Source organism: Podarcis erhardii (genome assembly GCF_964252035.2).
Source record: "Podarcis erhardii genome assembly, chromosome: 4".
Taxonomy (NCBI): Eukaryota; Metazoa; Chordata; class Lepidosauria; order Squamata; family Lacertidae; genus Podarcis; species Podarcis erhardii.
The window spans coordinates 341,694-355,287 of NC_138508.1; the positions used below are offsets into that span (position 1 = coordinate 341,694).

Here is a 13,594-nt window from a genome sequence, read left to right on the forward strand (position 1 = left end):
GTTTCCGTCTCATTGGTATTGCCTGAAGTTGTGCTTTTACTATCTCCCTCTTAACAAACTCCCAGCCATCATGAACTCCCTTTCCTTTTAGTATTACTGTCCAGCTCCAAAGGGGTAACACAGCATTAACTCATACTAAGATTCCAGTTGTGAATAATAACTATTTATAGAAAATAAAAGGATTATCCACCTGTAAGAAGAAAGGTTCTCTTTCTCATCTTAAATGAGCCAGACAGACTTGCAGAAGCAGATGGCACTGAGGGATCAGGTGCCTCGGCATTTGAATAAGAAACTAAAATGCTGCCATACATGAAGTAAAAGCCATGTGTATTTGTTTTGGGCCGGCCATAGATCAAGGCTGGACTTTTGCCCTCCCCCAGGTCCCCCACGTCTCTGGAATGGGCAGGAGCCCCACACCTTTTTCCGTAAGCCTCCCTTCTTCTCCCCCCCTCAGTGCCCCAGAGGCAGCCTCCGCCCCGAAGGCCTTTTGCGGAAAGAGTTAATGGTGGCGAGTGCGGATTGTGCAACTCTCCTGGTCTGGGAAATCCCTCCTCTCTGCTGATATAAGAGGTGACAGGGCCTGGCCCCGGGGCTCTGCTGCTGTGGACTGGAGCACATCATGCGCAGCCCCTTGGGAGCCCTCTACCTGAGCTGGGCCCTGGGCCTGGCCCACCCCCTGTGAGTGCCCGGAATGGGGCAGGGGCTCTGTCTGGGCCTTCGTCCTGGGGGAGGGAGGAGGGGGCTTAGTGGGAGGGCGCCTGCCTTGCATGCAGAAGTCTCCAGGCATGGCTGGGAGAGACCTTCCACCTGAAGTCCTGGAGAGTTGCTGCCAGCCAGTGTGGGCACTATTGAGCTAAATGGATTGTGGTCTGACTAAGGCAACCTGCTGTGCTTGCAGGCCTGTCAGTTGAGGAGGCTGCAGAGGAATTGCCCTCCTTTCTCCTTGGGCAGCGGGGATGGAGGGAGGGCTCAGCTTTTGGGCCCAAGGAGAGGAGGGGGGTGGCTCTGCCGTCGGGGTCTTCTCTCCCTAGAACCCCATTTTGCCCCCATGTCCTCTTGCAGGAGCTGACCTGAGGCTGGGGCTCTGTCTTGGCTCAGGCAGGGGGCTCTTTCCGCCAGAGCGTCCCTGCCAGGGCCCCACGACTGCTGCAGAGACCCACGGCCAGGTGCTAACCGGGGTTTTCTGTTTGGCAGGGGTCACGGGAGCAGCAAGTTCAATGGCACTGGCGGCAGCAGCTGGCACCACTCGGCCTCACAGCCTCCGCTCAACGACACAGGTGGGCTTTGCCAGTGGGCACCTTCTCCAGAGGTCCTGCTCCTCCTTTGCTCTGGGCACCCCTTCTGTCTCCCTGCCCCACTCCCAGCCAGGCTGCCCCATCCCCCCTTGGTGCGCTGCAGAAAATCAGAGAATTGCAAAGCTGGGAGGGACCTTGGGGGTCATCAAGTGTGGGAATCCCAGCCAAACAAACCCTCTGACAAGCACTGGTTGTGCCCACCCCCTTCTGAGAGTACATTTTGGCATTTTTCTCACTTCTGGGGGCACAGGGCTGGCTGGTATATCAATATATCATCCCAAACTGGTTTGAAGTCCATATTGTGATTTTACTTTTATAGTTTTTGACCTGGCAATATGTCACGAATAATGATGTGTTTGTGTGCGCTATGCAAAAAGCACGGTGAGGAAAGCCATGCCACGAGCCAGTGCCTCTCCATGTCCCATCCTTATCTCAGACCTCGTGAGATATCGGTGTATGGTTCGCTGGTGATCTGTGTGCGATGTTCTCTGCTTCTTCCAGAGACCGCCTGGCGCTGTGCCAACGAGGAAGGCTTTGACGCCATCACGCTGGACGAGAGAGGCAACATGCTCTTCTTCAAAGGTAGCTGCATCTCGCACCCGTCTCCCTGCACCCGCTGGCGGAGGAACAGGGGTGCGGGGGCAGCGCACCACCCCCAGCGGCACGATCCCGATGGGGTACCATCATGGCTTCCCCCCATCGCTGGGGGCCATGCCCCCGCAAGCAGTGCTCCACGCCCACAGGACGTGACACGCACCAGCCACCCCCCCGTCTGCTCTCTGTCCCCCCTTGAAGCTCCACCACTGCCTTCACCCCCCCTTTCTCCCCATGGTGTGAGGAGGGGGCTGGGTGCGCTGGCCGAGGGGTTGCTATGGGGAGGTCTCTGTGAGATGTGGGCCCAGGAAGGTCAGGATGCCGACCTCAGGGTGCTTTCCTAGGGGCTGCTGAAGCCAGGTCAGCCCCCCTGGGGCTCAGCCGTGGGCCCCAGCAGGTGCCTCCCACTGAGCCTCCCCTTCCTCCCCAGGGGACGTGGTCTGGAAGGGCTTCAGTGGGCCGGCTGAGCCCCTCAACGCCTCCTGGCCCCAGATCCAGGGGCCCCTCGATGCCGCCTTGAGGATCCACCACCTGGACCAGCCGGCCGCCCACGACAGCGTCTACCTCTTCCAGGTGGGGGGCCAGGGGGTGACTCCCCCCAAACAAAGAACCCCTAAGCTTCCCTGGGGCAGCGGATCTGCAAGGCAGGACGGCCCCCCCAGGCAGGGGGGCTTGTGTGCCCAGGATGGGAAGGTGTGGGGCCCCCCAGGGCTGGGGGGACGAGGACTGGGGGCTGCCAGGGGCAGGATGGGGAGGCAAGTGGGGTGGGTGGGCTCTCTCCCCCACTGAGCTGTTCCACCCATGGGGAAGGGAGATGGTGGGGCGGCCATTTTTTGCGCCCTGTGATGGAGGGGGTGTGCCCTGGTCTCCCTGCAGGGCCAGTGGGTCTGGGCTTATGCCCAGGGCAAGCTGAGGCCCGGCTTCCCCCGGCGCATCGAGGAAGAGTTCAGAGGGGTGCCTGGGCACCTGGATGCCGCAGTCGAGTGTCACCCCAAGGAGTGTGCGGCCGCCACCGTCCTCTTCTTCAAGGGTGAGCTGGAGCGTGTCTCCTGTGGGGTCGAGGGGCTCAGCAGGAGGGGGTGGAAGCAGAGGGTCCTAGTGGGGGAAAGGACCCCAGGGGTCCTCTAGTCTAACCCCTGCAATGCAGGAATCTCGACTCAAGCCCCCCCCCCCCCGACAGAGGGCCATGCAGCCTCCCAGCATGGGGGAGAATTCACCTCTGTGCCACCTTGTTGGTCACCCAGGTGAGGAATAAGCAGCTTTTGAACAATCCACAGAGCCAAGGAAACGCTTTTTGAGTCCAGCCTCCGGATTTAGGGACCAGCGTAGATTATTGCGATAGGACAGAGCTCACTCTGGCCAGCCGCCTCCCATATTAACGGAGAAATCCGAGGCTCCCTTGGACAAAAAAACAAGGACCCCAGCCAGGAATAGCAGAGCAAAACAGCAGCCAGTAGGCCTGGTCTTGATTGAAGACTGTCGGGACAGGACTCCCACCTGCCACCAGGTGGAACAGGAGGGAAGCCCCAGAGCCCCCCAACTTTTATTAGCTCCTAATCCCCATGTTACATGCCCCCCCACTACATCACTAACACATCATGGTTACATCATGAAAGGGGAGGTCTGGTGGCAGTAATCTGAGCATCCTGGACCCTGCCCCATGGTTCCCCTTGCCCTCCACCAAACACCCATGGAGTGTAACAAAAGAGATATTTACATTTCCCTGTTTCCCAGCCAAGTCAATCACACCCTTTTGTCTTCCTCTGGGTTTGTTATTTCTGGAATGGCTACCTGTCTGGCACTCAGGTACCAGGATGCCAGGGATTATCGCTCAGGCAGAGGGGCTGCTGAGGAGCTGAGCTCACAGGTCTAGATGAAGTTTACCCACTGAGCCAGTACATAGATACATTGATCAAAGTCCAGCAACTGGAGGAACGTGTAGCTACGCTCCAAAGAATTAGAGAGCTGGAGCTCTTCTTGGAAGCAACAGAGCACACCGTCTCCACCAAGGAGGAGACAGGGGACTCCCCTGAGAAGGAGGCTAGTTCACCAACACAGGAGCCAGATATATGGAGAAACGTGACTCAAAGAAGTAGGAAGCCCAGGGTTCGCTCTGATTGTTTAGAAATACACAGTCGCTTTGAGGTCCTCTCCCCTAGCATGGAAGATGAAGAGCAGACTCCGTTTGAGGATCTCTCCCTCATTACAGTCGATCAGGTATATGAAGACGAGAAGCAAAGTCAGTCCTCAGGGAACGTGCAGGCGACCTTGGAACGGACAGCTCACGGAAGAACCCCGACCAAACCTAAGAGGAGGCGTGTAGTGGTGATAGGGGATTCCCTACTGAGGGGAACAGAAGCAGTGATCTGTGGGCCTGACAAGATGTCTCAGGAAGTGTGCTGTCTCCCCGGGGCTAAGATCCAAGATGTAACTGAACGACTGCAAGGAATCATAAAACCCACTGACAAATACCCCTTCCTCTTGGTTCATGTGGGGACCAATGACACTGCAAGCAATAGCCTCCAGAAGATCAAAAGAGACTACGAGGCTCTGGGCAGGAAATTGAAGCAATTAAATGCACAAATTGTCATCTCATCTGTCCTCCCAGTTGAACGACGTGGCCCAGGGAGAGAGAGAAAAATAGTGGAAGTGAACAGCTGGCTTCGCAAATGGTGTAAACAGGAACGGTTTGGATTCTTAGATCACGGACAGCAGTTTCTTGAAGATGGACTTCTGGCAAGCGATGGGCTGCACCTCACAACAGTTGGGAGGAATGTTTTTGCCAAAAATCTCAGAAACCTCATCAGGAGGGCTTTAAACTGACTAATGTGGGGGAGGGAGACAGTGCTCCTGAAGGTAGGAGTCCAAATGTCATAGATCGAATGGAGCAAACAACACGCAGACCTAGTGATGGGAGGAAAAAATCCTTAAATAAGAGACACGGGGGAATGATTAATGGACTTCAATGTCTGTACACTAATGCGCAAAGCATGGGTAATAAACAAGATGAGCTTGAGCTCTTGGTACAGCAAACTAAATATGACATAATAGGCATCACTGAAACCTGGTGGGATAAGTCCCACGACTGGAATGTAATAATGGAGGGATACAATCTATTTCAGAGAAACAGACCAGACAAGAAAGGAGGAGGAGTGGCGTTATATGTCAGGGATGTGTATACCTGTGAAGATATCCAAGATTTAGAACCTCAAAGCCAAAGTGAGAGCATTTGGGTCAAAATTAAGGGAGAGAAGAATAACAGGGACCTCATTGTGGGAGTTTACTATAGATCCCCAAGCCAAACGGAGGACATAGATGATGCCTTCCTGGAACAGATGGCCAAGCATGCAAAAGGAAGGGAGATAGGGGGACTTCAATTACCCAGATATTTGCTGGATGTCAAACTCAGCCAAGAGCATGAGGTCAAACAGATTCCTCACTGGCCTTGCAGACAACTTCATTGTCCAGAAAGTGGGAGAAGCAACAAGAGGAACAGCCATTTTAGATCTGGTCCTAACCAATGTCGATGACCTGGTTAGTGGGGTAGAAGTGGAAGGATCATTAGGCGCGAGTGATCATGCTCTTCTGAAGTTTACTATACAGCGGAAAGGAGCAGCCAAGGATACTAGGACTCAATTTCTTGACTTTAAGAAAGCCGACTTCATAAAACTTAGGGAAGTGCTGGGTGAGATCCCATGGACAGTAATACTAAAAGGAAAGGGAGTTCATGATGGCTGGGAGTTTGTTAAGAGGGAGATAGTAAAAGCACAACTTCAGGCAATACCAATGAGACGGAAACATGGAAGGTGCCTAAAGAAGCCAGGGTGGCTATCTAAAGAACTTTTAACTGAGTTAAGATTAAAAAAGGATGTGTACAAAAAATGGAAAAGGGGGGAAACCACCAAAGAGGAATTCAAACAAATAGCCAGCACGTGTAGACACAAAGTCAGAAAAGCTAAAGCACAGAATGAACTCAGGCTTGCTAGAGAGGTTAAAAGCAACAAAAAAGGCTTTTATGGGTATGTTCGTAGCAAAAGGAAGAACAAAGAAACAGTGGGGTCACTCAGAGGAGAAGATGGTGAAATGCAAACAGGGGACACAGAAAGGGCTGAACTCCTCAATGCCTTCTTTGCCTCAGTCTTCGCCGATAAAGAAAACAATGCCCGACCTGAAGAATTTGGAGCAAATGATTCAGCAGAGGAAACACAGCCCAGAATAACTAAGGAGATAGTACAAGAATACTTGGCTAGTTTAGATGTATTCAAGTCTCCAGGGCCAGATGAACTGCATCCAAGAGTATTAAAAGAACTGGCAGATGTGATCTCAGAACCACTGGCAGTCATCTTTGAGAATTCCTGGAGAACAGGTGAAGTCCCGGCAGACTGGAGGAGGGCAAATGTTGTCCCTATTTTCAAAAAGGGGAAAAGAGAGGACCCAAATAATTACCGCCCAGTCAGTCTGACATCAATACCAGGGAAGATTCTGGAGCAGATCATTAAGCAAACAGTCTGTGAGCACCTAGAAAGGAATGCTGTGATCACCAATAGTCAGCATGGATTTCTGAAAAATAAGTCATGTCAGACTAACCTGATCTCGTTTTTTGACAGAATTACAAGCCTGGTAGATGAAGGGAACGCAGTGGATGTAGTCTACCTTGATTTCAGCAAGGCATTTGACAAGGTGCCCCATGATATTCTTGTAAAGAAGCTGGTAAAATGCGGTCTTGACTATGCTACCACTCAGTGGATTTGTAACTGGCTGACTGACCGAACCCAAAGGGTGCTCATCAATGGTTCCTCTTCATCCTGGAGAAGAGTGACTAGTGGGGTGCCACAGGGTTCTGTCTTGGGTCCGGTCTTATTCAACATCTTTATCAACGACTTGGATGATGGACTCAAGGGCATCCTGATCAAATTTGCAGATGACACCAAACTGGGAGGGGTGGCTAACACCCCAGAGGACAGGATCACACTACAAAACGACCTTGACAGATTAGAGAACTGGGCCAAAACAAACAAGATGAATTTTAATAGGGAGAAATGTAAAGTATTGCACTTGGGCAAAAAAAATGGGAGACACAAATACAAGATGGGTGACACCTGGCTTGAGAGCAGTACATGTGAAAAGGATCTAGGAGTTTTGGTTGACCACAAACTTGACATGAGCCAACAGTGTGATGCGGCAGCTAAAAAAGCCAATGCAATTCTGGGCTGCATCAATAGGAGTATAGCATCTAGATCAAGGGAAGTAATAGTGCCACTGTATTCTGCTCTGGTCAGACCTCACCTGGAGTACTGTGTCCAGTTCTGGGCACCACAGTTCAAGAAGGACACTGACAAACTGGGACGTGTCCAGAGGAGGGCAACCAAAATGGTGAAAGGCCTGGAAACGATGCCTTATGAGGAACGGCTAAGGGAGCTGGGCATGTTTAGCCTGGAGAAGAGGAGGTTAAGGGGTGATATGATAGCCATGTTCATATATATAAAAGGATGTCACATAGAGGAGGGAGAAAGGTTGTTTTCTGCTGCTCCAGAGAAGCGGACACGGAGCAATGGTTCCAAACTACAAGAAAGAAGATTCCACCTAAACATTAGGAAGAACTTCCTGACAGTAAGAGCTGTTTGACAGTGGAATTTGCTGCCAAGGAGTGTGGTGGAGTCTCCTTCTTTGGAGGTCTTTAAGCAGAGGCTTGACGACCATATGTCAGGAGTGCTCTGATGGTGTTTCCTGCTTGGCAGGGGGTTGGACTCGATGGCCCTTGTGGGCCATAGAACTCTATGATTCTATGATCAGTGAATTCTTACATTTGGTATCAAAGGCCCTTTGAACAGATAGGAAGAAGCTGTGATGAAGTGTTTTGTGGGGACAAGTCACAAAAGTCACAAAAGTGATGGTGCTGATTTTGGTGGTGGGCTGCATGTGCCACCTCTCCCCCAACATATACATAAATTCCTGCAACACCCAGGACATCCCCCTCAAACTCCAGGCCAGGGGCTCCTCCAGCCCCCCAAGCAGGAGGGGGGGAAAGAGCTCCTCCCCAAAGCTGCGCCCCCCAGGAAGGTCTTGGGAGATGTAGTTCAGCGAGGGAGGAGGACCGCAGAGGCAGCTTCAGTGGAGAGACCAGGGGACAGAAGAGGAGCCGGGCTGTGGCAGGATCAGGCCAAAGGGTGCCCAGCACCCTCTTCTGGTAGCAGCCAGCCAGATGCTCACCACGGGACCCGAGCGCAAGCGCCTCCTAGTGGTCCAGCTGTAGAACTGCCAGCCCATTTGCAAAGCTAAGCAGGGTCCAGTCTGGTTTCGCATTGGATGGGGAACCAGGGCACTGCAGGGGGCTGGACTAGATGCCTCTTGGGGATCCCTTCCATCTCAGCAGTTCTAGGACTTGCCTGGAGGCGGCAGCCGCTGACCCCCTTCCCTGCTCTGTCTCCCGCAGGCCCCCTGGTCTTCTCCTACGACTTGGCCACCGGGATGGTGAAGCAGCGCTCCTGGCCGGCCCTGGCCAACTGCTCCTCTGCCGTGCGCTGGCTGGAGCGCTATTACTGCTTCCAGGGCATCCAGTTCTTGCGCTTTGACCCTGTCACCGGTGAGGTGCCGCCCAAGTACCCGCGGGATGCCAGGGACTACTTCATGCGCTGCCCAGGAAGAGGTGAGCTCCCCCCCATCCCTGCTGCTACTGCTGCTGCTGCTGCGTCTGGGCATTCTGAGAAGGGAACATCTGTCCCCCCACAAGCCAGCAGGCACAAGCCCCCCTGAGCCTCCAGAGCCTGTGGGGCTGGTCAGGGAGAGTCTTGCATGCAAGGAAACAGCAAAGAGGGAATCTGGGGGTGCCAGAAGCAAAAGCCCCTCCTCTCCTGCAAGATGCGCTGTGCCAGAGTCCACAGAAGCCAAAGGTGGCTGCCAGGAGCTGTGGTTGGGGGAGACCAGGGCGCCTGGGCACCCTTCTCCCCGAGTGGCAGGGCCTGCTGGCAAGGAACAGCTGCCCTGCGATGCCCACTCAGCCTGGCAGCTCTTGGCAGCCCAGCCAGCTGGACGGCCCGTAGGCCAGGGTGGGGAGGCTGCATGGGCTGAGCTCAGCAGGGACCCCCTCTGGAGCCCAACTCCAAGGCCTTGGCATGGGGGCAGCACGAGAGGCCTGTGCCTACTTCTCCCTGGGCCAATTTGCTCACAGTCCAATTGCCTTTGGCCCCGGGGTGGGGGGCATCTGCAAGGCCCCCCCCTTGTCAAACAACCCTCAGGGGAACAGGCCAAATGGTGCAGTGGGGGCGGTGGGGGGCTTCACCTGGAAAAGGACTTCAGACAAGGATACCGTCTCACCTGTGGTGGGGGAGCAGTGGGGCAGCCTTTGCTGTGGCTCTGGGGCCCTCAGATTTGCCCATGGACAGAGCTCGTTCTCAGGCCTTTCTCAGGGCTGTTTCTGTTCTCAGCTCCTCTCTCTGCATTGCTTCCCCTTGACCCCTGGCAGGCCACGGGCACGAGGCGCAGGCCAATGCCACCCTCAAGGCAGCCATGGACCCCTGCAGCGGGGAGCCCTTCCAAGCCTTCTCCTCAGACGACTCGGGGCGCATCTATGCCTTCCGTGGTGAGCAAGCGGGGACACAGGGAGGGGCAACAGGGGGCTCACTGTCACTGGAAGTGGGCAGAGGAGGGGGCTGGGCCAGGCTGAGACGGGAGGGCGAGGGTTGGGGGGCTCCCCTTCCAGTCTCAGAGAGACCTCACCTGGAACCCAAATGGTGGCTGGCTGACCACCCACCCCAGGGGGGTGGAGGCATGAACCACCCCTCCATTTCCCCTCCTCCCCTCCAGAGAGCCAGTGTGGCGTAGTGGCTAAGAGTGGTAGACTCGTAATCTGGGGAACCGGGTTTGCGTCTCCGCTCCTCCACATGCAGCTGCTGGGTGACCTTTGGCCAGTCACACTTCTCTGAAGTCTCTCAGCCCCACTTACCTCACAGAGTGTTTGTTGTGGGGGAGGAAGGGAAAGGAGGATGTTAGCCGCTCTGAGACTCCTTCGGGTAGTGATAAAGCGGGATATCAAATCCAAACTCTTCCTACTATTCTGCTTCTCCTGGCAGGGGGGCAGTATCTCCGCGTGGATTCCTGGCGCGACGGCTGGCATGCCTGGCCTCTCAGCCACACCTGGAAGGGCCTGGAGGGGGGCGTGGATGCTGCCTTCAGCTGGGAGGACAAATTCTACCTGATCCAGGTATGGGGGGCAGGGCAGCTGGGGGGGGAGGGAAGATACACCTCCCTTGTCAGGAGGAATATGGGAACGGGTGCCAGCCCTGGGAGAGGGCAGGGGGTCAGCTCTGTCCCCCATCTCTGTGGTCTGGCCAGAAGACGGGTCTAAGAGGTCCGAGGGAGCCATGGAGTCTCAAGGGGGGGTACCTAACCTCTCATAGAATGAATGAACCTCTACATAGGGATTCTTCTTCCTTTGCCCACCAGAAGGCAGGTGCCCCCCCCCCCAGTATTAAGCCTCTGGCCCCTGCCCATCTCTCCCCAGCATCTGCCACCACACTTCCCATAGGGAGGCTAAAAAATGGACACCCCCGTGGTGCAACTGGGGAACGAAAAGGCAGCTGTGCTTTGGGGGGGGGCCTTTTGTTCAATGAAACGCCCCCCCGAAAAGCCCAGCTGTTGGTTGAGGCCAAAGGGGGCCAACCCAGTCCTGCCTGCTGCCCCCACAGCAGCCATTATGGGAAGCCCCCCGAGTGGGACCCCAGCTCAGCACAGAATCACTGAAGAGTTGGCAGGGAGCCCCAAAGGTCCTCTATCCCACCCCTGCCAGGCAGCAGCATCTTTTCCCGCCTGCCATTCCCTGCACCTGGCCTTAGTCAGAGGTCTCCAGCTGAGCCAGAAGGCGGAAGGTGCCTGAGGGGCTGGGAGGCGGCCGGGGGCCCCACACCCTCTGGGACTGGCCGCTTCCCCCTCCTGCTCTTGCCTGCAGGGCTCTGAGGTCACCATCTTCCGGGCCGGCTCTGGCTACAGCCGTGTGGAGGGCTACCCCCGGCCTCTGCAGGAAGAGCTGGGGCTGCCGGGAGTGGAGGCGGCCTTCACCTGCCCTCATTCCAGCCACCTCTACGTCTTCCAAGGTATTTGGGGCGGGAAGGGCTTCATTCTGCAAAGTGGGAGGTGCAGGGCCCCCCAGACCCAGGTGTATTTTGAGGGGGGGGTGCTAAGTGCCAGGAAAGAGGGCCGTAGCTCCCCACATACGAATAGGAAAGGCTAAGGCCTGAAAGCCTGGGAAGCAGCTGCCAGCCTGTGCAGACAGCACTGAAGGAGATACAGCAGCGGTCTCCCTTGCTGTCAGGCAACTTAGCACATACTCCAGGCGACTCCTCTCAAGGCAAACAAGAGCCGCTGAGCCCCCCAGGCCTGGGAATCCTGGAATGGTGGAGTTGGAAGGGGCCTCCAGCAGTCATCCAGTCCAGCCTGCTGCCGGGCAAGAGTCCCAGGCAGGCTGCTTTCTCACATGCAGGCAGGCACAGCTGCGTCTGTGGGCAGGAGATGGCTACTTGCTTCTGGGTGGGGTCTCTGGCCAGGCAAGGGGGGGGTCTTCTCCCTCCAGCGGCCCAGAACGGCCCTGCGTGGTTGAGGGGTGGGGTGGGGTGGGGGCTCTGTGGGCAGCTCCAGGGACTGGCACCAGGGACTTGACCCGATTCCTCCCCCCAGGAAACTCCATGAAGCTGGTGGACCTGCAGAGGAGCCCCCGCCTGCCAGGCCCAGCGCTGGCCACCCCCCACCGCCATGTGGACAGCGCCTTCTGCACCGCCCAGGGGGTCTTCCTTTTCCAGGGGCCCAACTTCTACCACTATAGGAGTGTGGACCATCTCCTGGGGGCCCCGGGGCCCGTGCCTGCCCAGAACACGGCTGCGGACGTTTTCTGGTGCCCCATGGCAAGGGGCAAGGGGGGCCCCCACACCCCGCTCCCCAGGCATGAATAGCAGGGTCCCTTCCATAAAACTTAGGCAACAAGCTGTACTACCAAAATGATTAAGGTTTTAAATGACAATTTTAGGTTATATTTTAGTGATCAATATTTAATCTATATTTCAAACTGCCGCTATATCTGAATTTTCTCTGTTATACCCAGTTGCAATTAAATGTATCCCTCTTGTGTTTTATGATTTTCCTGACATTGTAAGTGACTGGTCTGTGACCCTAATAATGAATTCTGATCCAGGGCCCTTTCCTGCCCTGAGGTGACCCGCCAGCTCCCACCCTCCTCACCGGGAGCCCTGACCCACCTGCACCTAATAAAAGCCTCTGCCTGGTGCCTAGCGTCTGCCTGTGTGTGTGTGGGGGGGGGCTACAGCTGATCTCTTGGGTCTCCCCCTCCCCGTAATTGGAGGGGCTGAGGGGGCTTCCAGGTGATGTGTTTGCTGCACCTTCATCCCAGCAAGAGTTGTCCCTCCCCCTTTCCCAGTCCACCTCTCGCCTTCCTCCTTGCAAAGTGTTTGGGTCAAGTCGGGTTCCTGTGCCAGAGATGCCCCCTCCCAGGGCAACCTGTATTTGTGGGAATGTGCCTGAATCCCACCTCCCACTCTGGAAAGACCCTCAGCTGCTGGATGCTGAGTCCCCTGAGCTGAGAGAGCAGCCAGGTCAGGATTGTCTCTGGGCAGGGCACATACTGGGTTCAATCCTGAACGGTGGCATCGCCAGGAAGGGCCGGCAGAGACCCCTGGGGCCTCTGGGCAGGGAATAGGGACCCAGATTCAGTATCGGTGCGGGAGGGTGCAAGAGACCAGGCTGGGCGTAGCAAAAGGACCTTTTATTCGGGGGCTTCCCAAAGGCCGTTAGGCGGGGCTCAGCCGAAGATGCAGACGGTGCCCGAGGCCAGGCGGTGGCGGTACTCGTGGCGGAGGCTGGCGGCCTGCGGGAAGCTGCTCTTCATCTCCAGCTTGCCGGGCACCACCAGGAGGGTGACTCCGGGCCCCAGGCCCTCGGCCAGCTTCTGCAGCAGGCGGCGGGCCAGGTAGCCGGCGGCCCGCGCGGGCTCGGCCTCCAGGCTGGCGTAGACCTCGGGGGGCGGGTTGGGCAGCTTCCACTCCAGCTCCCCGATCAGCTGGTGGGTGCGGGCGCGGTCGAGGGCGCCGGGGCTCTCCCCATAGCAGGCCACCACGTGCAGCCCCCCCGGGGCGCGGGCCGCCACGAAGCTGCCCTGCGCCAGCACCTCCTCCTTCTCCTCCTCCTCGCCGCCCTCCTGCCAGGCCATCACCGCCCAGCGCAGCCAGTCGTAGTTCTCCTCCAGCTTGCGCAGGACGCTGGATGCCAGCTGGGCCGGCCCGGGGGGCGCCCCCGCCGCGGGCACCTCGGCCAGCGCCCGCTCGACGTCGTCGCGGGCTTGCTGGGGGAAGTAGCGGGCGCAGGCGGCCAGCGCCTCCTTCATGCGCCGGTGCGCGGCGCCCACGCGCTCTTCCCAGACGGCCAGCAGCAGCGCCGGGTCGCGCTGGGTGAGGCCCGCCTGGCACAGCAGGCACAGCAGCCCGGCGCCCAGCAGCGCGTTCAGCTTCTGGCACACGCCCGCCATCTGGGGCCTCCGCGGCCGGTGCGCCTCGACGGCGCGCTCCAGCACCGGCCGCTGCGCCGCCGCCAGCCCGCAGCCCTGCACGCGCCGCCAGGCGGCCAGCAGGCGCCGCTCCAGCTTCTCGCGCGCGCACGCGGCCACGAAGAGCTCGGCCTCGCGCGCCGCCGACGCCGTGCCGGAC

General features: G+C 57.0%; 1 protein-coding gene across 1 annotated transcript; it reads left to right on the forward strand.

The window, feature by feature from the left end:
• The first annotated feature begins 547 nt into the window (after positions 1-547).
• Positions 548-12,162, forward strand: HPX (hemopexin). Its single transcript, XM_081860525.1, has 10 exons — positions 548-678; positions 1,195-1,277; positions 1,797-1,877; positions 2,320-2,462; positions 2,766-2,919; positions 8,323-8,535; positions 9,352-9,468; positions 9,959-10,089; positions 10,834-10,978; positions 11,559-12,162. Exons 1-10 carry the CDS (start codon positions 620-622, stop codon positions 11,828-11,830), a joined length of 1,398 nt encoding a protein of 465 aa, XP_081716651.1. The 5' UTR covers positions 548-619; the 3' UTR covers positions 11,831-12,162.
• Positions 12,163-13,594: the final 1,432 nt, after the last annotated feature.